This window comes from Oncorhynchus masou, chromosome 26 (assembly GCF_036934945.1).
Source record: "Oncorhynchus masou masou isolate Uvic2021 chromosome 26, UVic_Omas_1.1, whole genome shotgun sequence".
Lineage (NCBI taxonomy): Eukaryota > Metazoa > Chordata > Actinopteri > Salmoniformes > Salmonidae > Oncorhynchus > Oncorhynchus masou.
Window position 1 is genome coordinate 20,773,187 of NC_088237.1, and position 15,767 is coordinate 20,788,953.

The 15,767-nt window shown below is 39.6% G+C and overlaps 2 protein-coding genes across 3 annotated transcripts; one reads left to right on the plus strand and one right to left on the minus strand.

The window, feature by feature from the left end:
• The first annotated feature begins 7,998 nt into the window (after nucleotides 1–7,998).
• LOC135515004 (protein LLP homolog) lies at nucleotides 7,999–9,791 on the plus strand. Its single transcript, XM_064938796.1, has 3 exons — nucleotides 7,999–8,094; nucleotides 8,855–9,083; nucleotides 9,165–9,791. Exons 2-3 carry the CDS (start codon nucleotides 8,864–8,866, stop codon nucleotides 9,332–9,334), a joined length of 390 nt encoding a protein of 129 aa, XP_064794868.1. The 5' UTR covers nucleotides 7,999–8,094; nucleotides 8,855–8,863; the 3' UTR covers nucleotides 9,335–9,791.
• LOC135515003 (hematopoietic lineage cell-specific protein-like) lies at nucleotides 9,551–15,685 on the minus strand. Of its 2 annotated transcripts, XM_064938793.1 has the most exons (15): nucleotides 15,571–15,685; nucleotides 14,726–14,806; nucleotides 14,452–14,525; nucleotides 13,998–14,127; nucleotides 12,427–12,537; nucleotides 12,273–12,327; nucleotides 12,047–12,157; nucleotides 11,821–11,931; nucleotides 11,676–11,731; nucleotides 11,475–11,544; nucleotides 11,236–11,384; nucleotides 11,008–11,169; nucleotides 10,721–10,883; nucleotides 10,560–10,628; nucleotides 9,551–10,366 (listed from the first exon to the last, which is right to left on the minus strand). In XM_064938793.1, exons 2-15 carry the CDS (start codon nucleotides 14,804–14,806, stop codon nucleotides 10,233–10,235), a joined length of 1,476 nt encoding a protein of 491 aa, XP_064794865.1. In that variant the 5' UTR covers nucleotides 15,571–15,685; the 3' UTR covers nucleotides 9,551–10,232. The 2 variants fall into 2 exon arrangements, with proteins under 2 accessions (XP_064794865.1, XP_064794866.1); XM_064938794.1 differs by lacking the exon at nucleotides 12,047–12,157.
• Nucleotides 15,686–15,767: the final 82 nt, after the last annotated feature.

Consider the following 15,767-nt stretch of genomic DNA (forward strand, 5'->3'; position numbering starts at 1 on the left):
TGTAGCTGGTCTGTCATAATATAATAGAGACATGGAGACAGTAGATCTAGCTGGTCTGTCATAATATAATAGAGACAGTAGATCTAGCTGGTCTGTCATAATATATAATAGAGACAGTAGATATAGCTGGTCTGTCATAATATAATAGAGACAGTAGATCTAGCTGGTCTGTCATAATATAATAGAGACAGTAGATCTAGCTGGTCTGTCATAATATAATAGAGACAGTAGATCTAGCTGGTCTGTCATATTATAATAGAGACAGTAGATCTAGCTGCTCTCATAATATAATATAGATAGTAGATCTAGCTGGTCTGTCATAATATAATAGAGACAGTAGATCTAGCTGTCTGTCATAATATAATGAGAGACAGTAGATCTACTGGTCTCTATTATATTATGAGAGACAGTAGATCTACTGTCTGTATTATATTATAGACAGACCAGTAGATCTATCTGGTCTGTCAAATTATAATAGAGACAGTAGATCTACTGTGTCTGTATATATTATGACAGACCAGCTAGATATACTGTCTCTATTATATTTTGACAGACCAATCTAGATCTACTGTCTCTATTATATTATGACAGACCAGCTAGATCTACTGTCTCTATTATATTATGACAGACCAGCTAGATATACTGTCTCTATTATATTATGACATACCAGGTAAATATACTGTCTCTATTATATTATGACAGACCAGCTAGATCTACTGTCTCTATTATATTATGACAGACCAGCTAGATCTACTGTCTCTATTATATTATGACAGACCAGCTAGATCTACTGTCTCTATTATATATTATGACAGACCAGCTAATCTACTGTCTCTATTATATTATGACAGACCAGCTAGATCTACTGTCTCTATTATATTATGACAGACCAGATAGATCTACTGTCTCTATTATTTTATGACAGACCAGCTAGATCTACTGTCTCTATTATATTATGACAGACCAGCTAGATCTACTGTCTCTATTATATTATGACAGACCAGCTAGATCTACTGTCTCTATTATATTATGACAGACCAGCTAGATCTACTGTCTCTATTATATTATGACAGACCAGCTAGATCTACTGTCTCTATTATATTATGACAGACCAGCTAGATCTACTGTCTCTATTATATTATGACAGACCAGCTAGATCTACTGTCTCTATTATATTATGACAGACCAGCTAGATCTACTGTCTCTATTATATTATGACAGACCAGCTAGATCTACTGTCTCTATTATATTATGACAGACCAGCTAGATCTACTGTCTCTATTATATTATGACAGACCAGCTAGATCTACTGTCTCTATTAAATTATGACAAAGACCAGCTAGATCTACTGTCTCTATTATTTTATGACAGACCAGCTAGATCTACTGTCTCTATTATATTATGACAGACCAGCTAGATCTACTGTCTCTATTATATTATGACAGACCAGCTAGATCTACTGTCTCTATTATATTATGACAGACCAGATAGATCTACTGTCTCTATTATATTATGACAGACCAGCTAGATCTACTGTCTCTATTATATTATGACAGACCAGCTAGATCTGCTGTCTCTATCTATATTATGACAGACCAGCTAGATCTACTGTCTCTTATATATTATGACAGACCAGCTAGATCTACTGTCTCTATTATATTATGACAGACCAGCTAGATCTACTGTCTCTATTATATTATGACAGACCAGCTAGATCTACTGTCTCTATTATATTATGACAGACCAGCTAGATCTACTGTCTCTATTATATTATGACAGACCAGCTAGATCTACTGTCTCTATTATATTATGACAGACCAGCTAGATCTACTGTCTCTATTATATTATGAGAGACCAGCTAGATCTACTGTCTCTATTGTATTATGACAGACCAGCTAGATCTACTGTCTCTATTATATTATGACAGACCAGCTAGATCTACTGTCTCTATTATATTATGACAGACCAGCTAGATCTACTGTCTCTATTATATTATTACAGTTCAGCTAGATCTACTTTCTCTATTATATTATGACAGACCAGCTAGATCTACTGTCTCTATTATATTATGACAGAGCAGCTAGATCTACTGTCTCTATATGATGGCCGTCCAGCTAGATCTACTGTCTCTAAGTCTCTATTGTACTATGACAGACCAGGTAGATCTACTGTCTCTGTTATATTATGACAGACCAGCTTTATCTACTGTCTCTATTATATTATGACAGACCAGCTAGATCTACTGTCTCTATTATAATATGACAGACCAGCTAGATCTACTGTCTCTATTATATTATGACAGACCAGCTAGATCTACTGTCTCTGTTATATTATGACAGACCAGCTAGATCTACTGTCTCTATTATATTATGACAGACCAGGTAGATCTACTGTCTCTATTATATTATGACAGACCAGCTAGATCTACTGTCTCTATTATTTTATGACAGACCAGCTAGATCTACTGTCTCTATAATATTATGACAGACCAGCTAGATCTACTGTCTCTATTATATTATGACATACCAGATAGATCTACTGTCTCTATTATATTATGACAGACCAGCTAGATCTACTGTCTCTATTATATTATGACAGACCAGCTAGATCTACTGTCTCTATTATATTATGACAGACCAGCTAGATCTACTGTCTCTGAAATATTATGACAGACCAGCTAGATCTACTGTCTCTATTGTATTATGACAGACCAGCTAGATCTACTGTCTCTATAATATTATGACAGACCAGCTAGATCTACTGTCTCTATTATATTATGACAGACCAGCTAGATCTACTGTCTCTATTGTATTATGACAGACCAGCTAGATCTACTGTCTCTATTATATTATGACAGACCAGCTAGATCTACCGTCTCTATTATATTATGGCGGACCAGCTAGATCTACTGTCTCTATGTCTCTATTATATTATGACAGATCAGCTAGATCTACTGTCTCTATAATATTATGACAGATCAGCTAGATCTACTGTCTCTATAATATTATGACAGACCAGCTAGATCTACTGTCTCTATTATATTATGACAGACCAGCTAGATCTACTGTCTCTACTATGTTATGACAGATCAGGTAGATCTATTGTCTCTATTATAATTTGACAGACCAGCTAGACCTACTGTCTCTTTTGTACTATGACAGACCAGCTAGATCTACTGTCTCTATTATATTATGACAGACCAGCTAGATCTACTGTCTCTATTATTTTATGACTGACCAGCTAGATCTACTGTCTCTATTGTATGACATACCAGCTAGATCTACTGTCTCTAAAATATTATGACACACCAGGTAGATCTACTGTCTCTATTATATTATGACAGACCAGCTAGATCTACTGTCTCTATTATATTATAACAGACCAGCCCGATCTACTGTCTCTGTTATATTATGACAGACCAGCTAGATCTACTGTCTCTATTATATTATGACAGACCAGCTAGATATACTGTCTCTATTATATTATGACAGACCAGCTAGATCGACTGTCTCTATGTCTCTGTTATATTATGACAGACCAGCTAGATCTACTGTCTCTATTATATTATGAGAGACCAGCTAGATCTACCATCTCTATTATATTATGGCAGACCAGCTAGATCTACTGTCTCTATTATGTTATGACAGACCAGCTAGATCTAATGTCTCTATTATATTATGACAGACCAGCTAGATCGACTGTCTCTATGTCTCTGTTATATTATGACAGACCAGCTAGATCTAATGTCTCTATTATATTATGACATACCAGGTAGATCTACTGTCTCTATTGTATTATGACAGACCAGGTAGATCTACTGTCTCTATTGTATTATGACAGACCAGGTAGATCTACTGTCTCTATTATATTATGAGAGACCAGCTAGATCTACCATCTCTATTATATTATGGCAGACCAGCTAGATCTACTGTCTCTATTATGTTATGACAGACCAGCTAGATCTAATGTCTCTATTATATTATGACATACCAGGTAGATCTACTGTCTCTATTGTATTATGACAGACCAGGTAGATCTACTGTCTCTATTGTATTATGACAGACCAGGTAGATCTACTGTCTCTATTATATTATGACAGACCAGCTAGATCTAATGTCTCTATTATATTATGACAGACCAGCTAGATCTACTAGCTCTATTATAATATGACAGTCAAGCTAGATATACTGTCTCTATTATATTATGACAGACCAGCTAGATCTACTGTCTCTATTATATTATGACAGACCAGCTAGATCTACTAACTCTGTTATATTATGTCAGACCAGCTAGATCTACTGTCTCTATTATATTATGAGAGACCAGCTAGATCTACCATCTCTATTATATTATGATAGACCAGCTAGATCTGTCTTTTATATTATAACAGACCAGATAGATCTACTGTCTCTATTATACTTTGACAGACCAGGTAGATCTACTGTCTCTATTATATTATGACAGACCAGATAGAGCTACTGTCTCTATTATATTATGGCAGACCAGCGACATCTACTGTCTCTATTATATTATGACAGACCAGCTAGATCTACTGTCTCTAAAATATTATGACAGACCAGCTAGATCTACTGTCTCTATTATATTATGAGAGACCAGCTAGATCTACCGTCTCTATTGTATTATGACAGACCAGCTAGATCTACTGTCTCTATTATATTATGAGAGACCAGCTAGATCTACCGTCTCTATTGTATTATGACAGACCAGCTAGATCTACTGTCTCTATTATATTATGACAGACCAGCTAGATCTACTGTCTCTATTATATTATGACAGACCAGCTAGATCGACTGTCTCTATGTCTCTGTTATATTATGACAGACCAGCTAGATCTACTGTCTCTATTATATTATGAGAGACCAGCTAGATCTACCGTCTCTATTATATGATGGCGGACCAGCTAGATCTACCGTCTCTATTATATGATGGCGGACCAGCTAGATCTACTGTCTCTATGTCTCTATTATATTATGACAGACCAGCTAGATCTACTGTCTCTGTTATATTATGACAGACCAGCTAAATCTAGTGTCTCTATTGTATTATGACAGACCAGCTAGATCTACTGTCTCTATTATAATATGACAGACCAGCTAGATCTACCGTCTCTATTATATTATGACAGACCAGCTAGATCTACTGTCTCTGTTATATTATAACAGACCAGCTAGATCTACTGTCTCTATTATACTTTGACAGACCAGGTAGATCTACTGTCTCTATTATATTATGACAGATCAGCTAGATCTACTGTCTCTATTATTTTATGACCGACCAGCTAGATCTACTGTCTCTATAATATTATGACAGACCAGCTAGATCTACTGTCTCTATTATATTATGACATACCAGATAGATCTACTGTCTCTATTATATTATGACAGACCAGCTAGAACTACTGTCTCAATTGTATTATGACAGATCAGCTAGATCTACTGTCTCTATTATATTATGACAGACCAGCTAGATCTACTGTCTCTGAAATATTATGACAGACCAGGTAGATCTACTGTCTCTATTGTATTATGACAGACCAGCTAGATCTACTGTCTCTATAATATTATGACAGACCAGCTAGATCTACTGTCTCTATTATATTATGACAGACCAGCTAGATCTACTGTCTCTATTGTATTATGACAGACCAGCTAGATCTACTGTCTCTATAATATTATGACAGACCAGCTAGATCTACCGTCTCTATTATATTATGGCGGACCAGCTAGATCTACTGTCTCTATGTCTCTATTATATTATGACAGACCAGCTAGATCTACTGTCTCTATTATATTATGACAGATCAGCTAGATCTACTGTCTCTATAATATTATGACAGACCAGCTAGATCTACAGTCTCTATTATATTATGACATACCAGATACGTCTACTGTCTCTATTATATTATGACAGACCAGCTAGATCTATTGTCTCTACTATAATTTGACAGACCGGCTAGACCTACTGTCTCTTTTGTACTATGACAGACCAGCTAGATCTACTGTCTCTATTATATTATGACAGACCAGCTAGATCTACTGTCTCTATTATTTTATGACTGACCAGCTAGATCTACTGTCTCTATTGTATGACAGACCAGCTAGATCTACTGTCTCTAAAATATTATGACACACCAGGTAGATCTACTGTCTCTATTGTATTATGACAGACCAGCTAGATCTACTGTCTCTATTATATTATAACAGACCAGCTCGATCTACTGTCTCTGTTATATTATGACAGACCAGCTAGATCTACTGTCTCTATTATATTATGACAGACCAGCTAGATATACTGTCTCTATTATATTTTGACAGACCAGCTAGATCGACTGTCTCTATGTCTCTGTTATATTATGACAGACCAGCTAGATCTACTGTCTCTATTATATTATGAGAGACCAGCTAGATCTACCATCTCTATTATATTATGGCAGACCAGCTAGATCTACTGTCTCTATTATGTTATGACAGACCAGCTAGATCTAATGTCTCTATTATATTATGACAGACCAGCTAGATCGACTGTCTCTATGTCTCTGTTATATTATGACAGACCAGCTAGATCTACTGTCTCTATTGTATTATGACAGACCAGGTAGATCTACTGTCTCTATTATATTATGACAGACCAGCTAGATCGACTGTCTCTATGTCTCTGTTATATTATGACAGACCAGCTAGATCTACTGTCTCTATTATATTATGAGAGACCAGCTAGATCTACCATCTCTATTATATTATGGCAGACCAGCTAGATCTACTGTCTCTATTATGTTATGACAGACCAGCTAGATCTAATGTCTCTATTATATTATGACATACCAGGTAGATCTACTGTCTCTATTGTATTATGACAGACCAGGTAGATCTACTGTCTCTATTATAATATGACAGACCAGGTAGATCTACTGTCTCTATTATATTATGACAGACCAGCTAGATCTAATGTCTCTATTATATTATGACAGACCAGCTAGATCTACTAGCTCTATTATAATATGACAGTCAAGCTAGATATACTGTCTCTATTATATTATGACAGACCAGCTAGATCTACTGTGTCTATTATATTATGACAGACCAACAAGATCTACTGTCTCTGTTATATTATGACAGACCAGCTAGATCTACTGTCTCTATTATATTATGAGAGACCAGCTAGATCTACCATCTCTATTATATTATGATAGACCAGCTAGATCTGTCTTTTATATTATAACAGACCAGATAGATCTACTGTCTCTATTATATTATGACAGACCAGCTAGATCTACTGTCTCTATTATATTATGACAGACCAGATAGAGCTACTGTCTCTATTATATTATGGCAGACCAGCTACATCTACTGTCTCTATTATATTATGACAGACCAGCTAGATCTACTGTCTCTATTATATTATGACAGACCAGCTAGATCTACTGTCTCTATTATTTTATGACCGACCAGCTAGATGACCTGTAGTCCCAGAAGAAACTGCAGACTTGAAAATTCTTCTATTGAAATAGTACAAAGAATATTCAACCATGCCAAAAATAATGTATTTTTCTTGAATGGTTGTAGATCATTCAATTGTTGTGATGGTATAACATATAATTTCTAATTTACTGTACTCACATACTTTGCTTTTTGTTTGCCCTTTGTTGTTGCAGACAGAGGTCAAAGTGGTTCAACACATTTGTTCTGGAGCAGATGTGAATTTGTGGATAATTGGATGATCAGTAATGAGACTCGGGTGGCTTTGGCTTGCAGTATAGAATGAGCTCACCATCTCCTGAATTAACTGTGAACTGCACCAGAATAGCTGATAATACGTATCGATAAATTGAGAATAAAGTGCATCAGTAAGTTCGTCGGTTATCCACCACTGATAATGTATCACACTAAATGTGTAGGTTATAGGTTTTCGAATAAATAAATACGAGTTCACAGTATGATAGTAAATTAAGGGGACGTAAGTTGTCGCAAATGTGTCCAACCTAACGACCGTCTGACGTGCTTTACGGTTGTCGAAAATACAAACACGTGTGTACTGCCTGCGCATCAACTGTACGGAGAATACGTCTACGTTTATGTATGTTAACGTGCTTTCATTTTTTACAATACCATACATACGAGTAAATTGAATACACCGAATAATAGTTATTGAAGTACAAAAACATCGAATGGTAATAGCAAGGTAGCTATTAGCCACGTTAGCTAAACGCTAGCTAAGTACTCCAGCTAGCTAACTTGACTGTTTATGTGGAGGCTTGCAAGGACAGTAAAATCATGGACAGTTTAACGGCAATTCATCATGATTAATTATACAAGAACCTCGATTTATGATTGAGGGGTATTTGGGCTCGACGAATGTCTTTGCTGGCTTGCTGACGTGGCATGATGGGAGTTGATGGCATGAGTGTTGTTTACATGAGCCAAGAACTCAATCGTATGTTTTATTTTATTTAACCAGGTAGGCTAGTTGAGAACAAGTTCTCATTTACAACTATGACATGGCCAAGATAAAGCAAAGCAGTGCGACACAAACAATAGAATTACACATGGGATAAACAAACGTACAGCCAAGAACACAATAGAAAAGTCTATATACAGTGTGTGCAAATGTAGTCAGATTAGGGAGGTAAGGCAATAAATAGGCCATAGTGACGAAATAATAATAAATACAAAAATATGGGGATGAGGTAGTTGGATGGGTTATTTACAGATGGGCTGTGTACATGTGCAAAGTATGGCTAGGCTCTGCAGAGACTGTCACTGAACTAGAGTTAAAGACAGTCAAGATGTCTTATGCAAGTGGATCTGTGTTTCCATTATGTAACCCTGTCTTTCAGAACCTTACAATGGCCAAAAGTCTGCGAAGCAAATGGAAGCGGAAGATGCGTGCTGTGAAGAGAGCGAAGAACGCCCCTAAGGAACTGGCTCGGCTGAAGCTAGCCTTGGCCCACGGTGGCACAGGAGAGATCTCCATGAAGGACATTCAGGACATAGCTACAGTGGTGCCAGCTGGGAAGATAAAGGAGAAGAAAGTGGATGTAGACATGGAGGGAGAGGAAGTTGATGGTGAGAACACACCCGTAGATCAAGCATTTTGTATCGTTTCCAATGTCTGAGTTTTGACACCTTTTGTTTTTTGCTTTTCAGATGGAAAGATGGACATGGACAGCAAGCGCAGTAAGACGACCCAATTGGACGAGCACGGACAGTACCCAACATGGATGAGCCAACGACAGGCCAAGAAACTGAAAGGCAAACGGATGACAAAGAAATCGGGAGGAAAGGCCAACAAAAAAAAGAAGGGCATTGCCTGGTAGCCTGGAGAAAACCAAAGGACTTCTGACTTAGAACCTGTGACACACATGATCCTTGAATGTCATGTATCGGAGATTGAATACATGATCTTTGAACTTGAGTTGCCTTATGTTCAAATTAAATGGTGATATGAGGCAAATTATCTATATTGTGCAACACATTGTCTGTAAGCCCATGTATGAAAGGAATCAACAGAGTTGTATTTTTGGGCACAATGGTATAGTACTGCATTTACATATTTCATTAGAATGAAAGCCATGTTTTCTTATTGCTGTGGTATACAGAAGATGGTATATTCTTTACATTTTATCCCAATAATGCTGTTGTTGGTAGCTCCATTCCTGTTTGATTTGCTCTTCCTGTAGCCTCGCCCATCATTACAAAGACATTCATTATACATGTAACAAACTGTCCATATCATCTGGCTGTCACGTTGGAGTAAATAAATGTGTTTCTGTACATTAAGACATTTTATTGATGACACGCGGTTTTTAAACAAAACATTCCATAAGTGTATGAGAATTTCACTGGAACATTTAGCAATCAGCTTTTATGCATCCCCACCCTGAGCAATATGAAGCACAATTACTATCCATTATATGTCATGACTACTGACCAGATATAAATTAATTGATTAGAAAACATGGGGAGAATCTCAATTGTATACTCCTTGCGTCCTCCTCACCTCAAAGCCCATTGGATGAGAAAGCCAGAGGTTCCTTCTCCAATGGGTATTGAGAAAGTGAGGATAGAGGCGTATACAATTGAGATTCTACCACGGTACAATCTACCTATACCTGTCCGATAGGATCAATATGCTGATGTCCCCCCTGTGAAAAGACCCACAGGTCCTATGGGCTCAGGTATATGTCTGTGTTGGAGACTGTATCGGCATGCTCACTACATCATTTTCACGAATGTAGCAGGGAAAAGTCCAATGCGTCCGTGACAGTGTCCCTTCCACCAGCCTTCGTCCACCATCTCTATGTTGGTGATGACATCATCCGGGTTGAAGGAGATCTCATCATCTGCCTCTTCATGTGTGAGAATAACATTATTTTAACATTGTCTCCGAAAGGGTTTATAGACTTCGGTGTTGAGCAATGTTTAGCATTGATTTCTGTATTCATCCACAATGGAAGTAACAACATCACAGTATGACTAAGAAATAGATGAGAATTGTGACATGATATCACAACGCAGTCATTGATACAGTAGGCTACCTACCTCCTTGGTAGTCATAAATGGCCACTGCGGTCTGACCGCATGTCAGGTCCTCATAGTCATTATCCACTGCTGTAGAGGGAACACATGGAAGGGTCAGTCTTTGATATGACACAGTAATGGGTTACCAAACCCCACTACCCCACTGGGTGTGGCACACTGACCTGGAACAGGTTCTGGGAAAGGTATTGGTGAGATATCCTGATACTCTCCCTCATCCTCCTGCTCTGGTTCTGATGGGGTCTGCTCCTGAGGTGGCTCCGCCTCCAGCAGGTCACTTGACCGTGGGGGCAGGCACGGGGGCTGGTCATAGACTGGCTCCTCTTCCTCCCGAGACCACAGAAAATGACTAGGTGTGAATTTCAGCAATTCATTTTATAACATGGTGAAGAAGAAATGACAGTTGTTAGGTCATCAGTGAGTTGTATTGAATTAAATCAGAGATATCTACCACTGGCTCATCTCTTGGTATCTGAGGCAGCTGTGGTGGTTGGGGCTTCCTGTCGGTCTCTTCAACAGGTGGAGGTCTCTGCTCTTCAACAAGTGGAGGTCTCTGCTCTTCAACAGGTTGAGGCTGATGCTGCTCTGCTTCCTCCTCCCTGCTGTTCTGTTCCTACAAGAGATACATACCGCTGTGTCAGTGTGCATGTTTATTGGAGTAACATGTTTATTGCAGTACCTGTTGTCTGCGTCGTGCCTCCTCCTGCTCTCTCTCCTCTCTAGCCTGTCTCCTGGCTCTCTCCTCCTCCGCTCGCTTTCTGTTCTGCTCGTCTGATGACCGAGCCAAGTTCTCAAAGCGAGCCTTCAGGTTGCCTGCCCCTGCACTTGCTGCAGACAGAACGGAAAAGCAAAAAACATATTTTCCTCTTTGAACTTGAGAACTAAATGTTTATGAGGAACTATAAAGCGCATACTTACATGCCTCCAATGGTAGTGTCTTCTCATAGGCAGAGGTAGGGGATTCCATGTCTGTGAAGGCCACTGCACTCTATAGAGCAAATGGGGAACCATAATTCCAATCAATGGGTAAGCGTCATAGCCTGAGTGTTTGTACAGGTCAATGTAAAATGCGTCAAGAATTACTGTCATCCTGAGCCTTCAGGGTCAAGAAAGACTCACTTTATCCATGCGGTCTGTCTGGACTCCATAGCGTCCCCCAAAGCCCTTGGCATAGTCTGAACGTGGAGATCAAAGGTCAGTTTAATGTGGACATGGTCCTTGACTTTTACAAACACAACTGTGGTTACAACTGTGAGTAACTGACCTTTCTGTGACTCATGCTTCTCTGTCTCTCCCTTGTAGTCGTAACCCAAAGCAGCCTTGTCCACTTTCTCCTTCTCCACCCCAAACTTCCCTCCAAAACCCTTTGAATAGTCTGGTGAGGGAGAGTGAGGGATGAGGTAACAAATATGAACAAGAAATCTAATATGAATAATTGACCATGAAACGTTTCTACCTACAAACAGCCCACAGTACAGTTCCCCTCTAACCTTTCTGAGACTGGTGCTTCTCGGTTTCTCCCTTGTAGTCGTATCCCAAGGCAGCCTTGTCCACTTTCTCCTTCTCCACCCCATACTTCCCTCCAAAACCCTTTGAATAGTCTGAAGATAAAAGCAGGGTGAGAGGTATGCCAGGAGTAGCTGGGTAGGATAACAACATGCAGTCAACTTATTGGAAATCAGAACGTATGTGTATTAGACGTCCTGAAGGCTGTACCTTTCTGAGATGTATGCTGCTCCACCTCACCCTTGTATTCAAAACCCATGGCAGACTACAGGGAGAGAGAAGGAATGTTCATCACCAGGATGATCCCTCATCCTTTTCATCAAATCCTGTGATATCTTTGTCAGTAAGAGTATAGTTTCCTCACCTTATCCACACGGTCTTTCTGCACTCCAAATTTCCCCCCGAATCCTCTCTTTGCATCGGTCTGGGATGAGTGCTGCTCCACCTGCGCCACGTAGCCATGCCCCACTGCCCCCTGGGTAATTACACACATATAATACATCAACACCGGAAACGATCTTAGATAAACTGTTGAAGTCCATAAAAGTTGCAATAAGTCAGAACACACAACTGTACTGTCTGACAACATATGTTTTGGGGTGAGCAGCACTGCATTAGAGGAAGCCTTGTGCTTGATGCGTTATTTGGACTTGACTGAAGACTTTATGAGCGAAATACACTATTTATACAAAAGTATGTGGACACCCATTCAGATTTGTGGATTCAGCTATTTCAGCCACAACTGTTGCTGCAAGGTGTATAAAATCAAGCACACAACCATGCAATCTCCATAGACAAACACTGGCAGTCGAATGGCCTTACTGAAGAGCTCAGTGACTTTCAATGTGGCACCATCATAGGATGCCACCTTTCCAACAAGTTTGTCTGTTCAATTTCTGCCCTGCTAGAGCTGCCCCGGTCAACTGTAAGTGCTGATAAAGTGAATGTGTAAACTTCTAGGAGCAACAACATCTCTGCCGCAAAGTGGTAAGCCACAAAAGCTCACAGAATGGGACCGCAGAGTTCCAAACATCAGTACATCAGCTTCATGAAATGGGTTTCCATGGCCGAGAAACCGCACACAAGCTAAGATCACCATGCCAAGCATTGGCTAGAGTGGTGTAAATCTCGCCGCCATTGGACTCTGGAGCAGTGGAAACACGTTCTCTGTAGTGATGAATCACGCTTCACCATCTGGCAGTCTGACGGAAGAATCTGGGTTTGCAGATGCCAGGAGAACGCTACCTGCCACAATACATCGCGCCAACTGTAAAGTTTGGTGGATGAGGAATGGTCTGGGGCTGTTTTTAATGGTTCGGGCTAGGGAAAATCAGTGAAGGGAAATCTTAACACTACAGCATATGACATTCCAGACGATTCTGTGAACTTGACTGCCCTGCACAGAGCCCTGATCTCAACCCCATCGAACACCTTTGGGATGAATTGGAACACTGACTGCGAGCCAGGCCTAATCACCCAATATCAGTGCCCAACCTCACTAATGCTGTTTTGTCTGAATGGAAGCAAGTCCCTGCAGCAATTTTTATTTTTTTATTTTACCTTTATTTAACCAGGAAAGTCAGTTAAGAACAAATTCTTATTTTCAATGACGGCCTAGGAACAGTGCCTTGGAACAACTGCCTTGTTCAGGGGCAGAACGACAGATTTGAACCTTTAAGCTCCGGGATTCGATCTGGCAACCTTTCGGTTCCTAGTCCAACACTCTAACCACTAGGCTACCCTGCCGCCCCATGATTGTTCCAAGATCTAGTGGAAAGCATTCCAAGAAGAGTGGAGACTGTTACAGCAGCAAAGAGGGGACTAACCCCATTTTAATGTCCATGATTCTGGAATGAGGTGTTCGACGAGCAGGTGTCCACATACTTATGGTCATGTAGTGTATGAACATCACATGATGACATGTTATAACCTAACCTTGTCCATGCGGTCTTTCTCCACTCCAAACTTCCCTCCGTAACCGTAAGAGGCCTTGGGAGCCTCCGCTCGCTCCTTCTGCTTCCCCACCTCATGCTCCTGGGACACCTTCTGTCTCAGCTCTGATACACTGGGGAGATGGAGGGATCATACACACATGCGTACACACACACACACACACACACACACCAGAACTTTTTTGCATAACTTTATTCCCATTTTAAATTATCGGCTGACCTCGGGACTACATAGTTACACTAGTCTGTGGCTAACCCTTAGATTTACTCAACCCATATTAGGGAAGACTAAATGCTTGACAGCCTACACACTGTTTTTCACTTCCTTTTCCTGTTTCTACAGAGGTAAAGCTGCAATACACAGCTGAGCTAACCATCCCCCATAGCTCTTCAACAGCATAACACCAATCATACTGTGATCTGTCTTCAATGGTTACCTGATGTGTTCTTTTCGACCAGACCCCTCAATGGTCTTGGCCCCCCATCTCTGTTCCTGTTCTGACACATCATTCTGAAACACAGAACCCAAGTCCTTCTCATCACCTAACTGTAGTCTGAAGACCAAGGTGTCATGGAAAAGCAGGACTGAGGCGGTTACGGACCAAGCGTAAACAAAACGTTAATTCCACTGGGAGAAAATATTGATTAGAGTGCTTTAGTAAATACACTAGCTCCATAAGGACCCTCGCTCCCTCCATCCCAGTAGCTAACCTCAAAGTCAGGGTCTGTCTCCCAGTCGTCCCCCTCTGCAACCTTTATGCTCACGTTGTGTCCCACCACTGACTTCCACATCTAGGAAGAGAAACAAAACAGAAGATTTGTACTGTCAGTCTAAGCATAGTGTCTGTGTAAACACAAGAGGGACCACAGCTTGTTGGTCCCTGGTGTAAAAACAAGTTGAGAAACACTGCTTTAGTAAACACTGTATGTACCTTGTGGACAATCACCTGTCTCATCATAAAATAACACACTATCATCATTCATGAATAGTTTAACAAAACACAAAGTAACCTGATGGAAGTGGTGGGTATCTTACAGCTGGTCACAGCTGTCCAGCCTGATGTCAATGTAATGTAGTGCGGCTACCTGATGCACAAACTGCAGTCAGTTACCGTCAGCTACACATACTATCAAAGTCTGGTATTTGTGCATATATCTAAAAGGTTGTAAATTTGAGGACATGCGTTTGGTATTTTGGTTTAGTAACAAGGTAATACAACATATTTAATAAAAAAAATATAACGGTTATAAAAGGATCTGGCTTATATAAAGTCACCTGTTTGATGCGTGCTTTTTGTCTGCATTTACCCAAAATAGTAGTAAAACTAAACGTAAGTTGGCTAATATTTACACAGTAACTATTTATATCTTCCAAGTAGACTAGACCCTCCTTTCCTTCCTTCCTCCAACTTTGAAACAATATAACGTTAGCCTATGAGATCAGTACATAACTTATCTGCAACTTCCTGAAAGATAGACACGTTAAGAACTTCTAATATCACCGTGATACATACTTAATTCAAACAAAAACATTATTTCATGGTAATTATACGTACCTTTGCGTTGCCGGACAAATTTCTTTGATGCAATAATATCACAAATGTATATTTTCACAAGTCTCGACCAGAACGAGGATAGTCACGCAAACTGTTGATATGGGAAATAAATGCGCGTGGCCGATACCATGCAAGTAGCTACGGGCTTGCTACTGTATCAAAGTTGGACACAATTGTAGTCAAAACAATACTGTTTG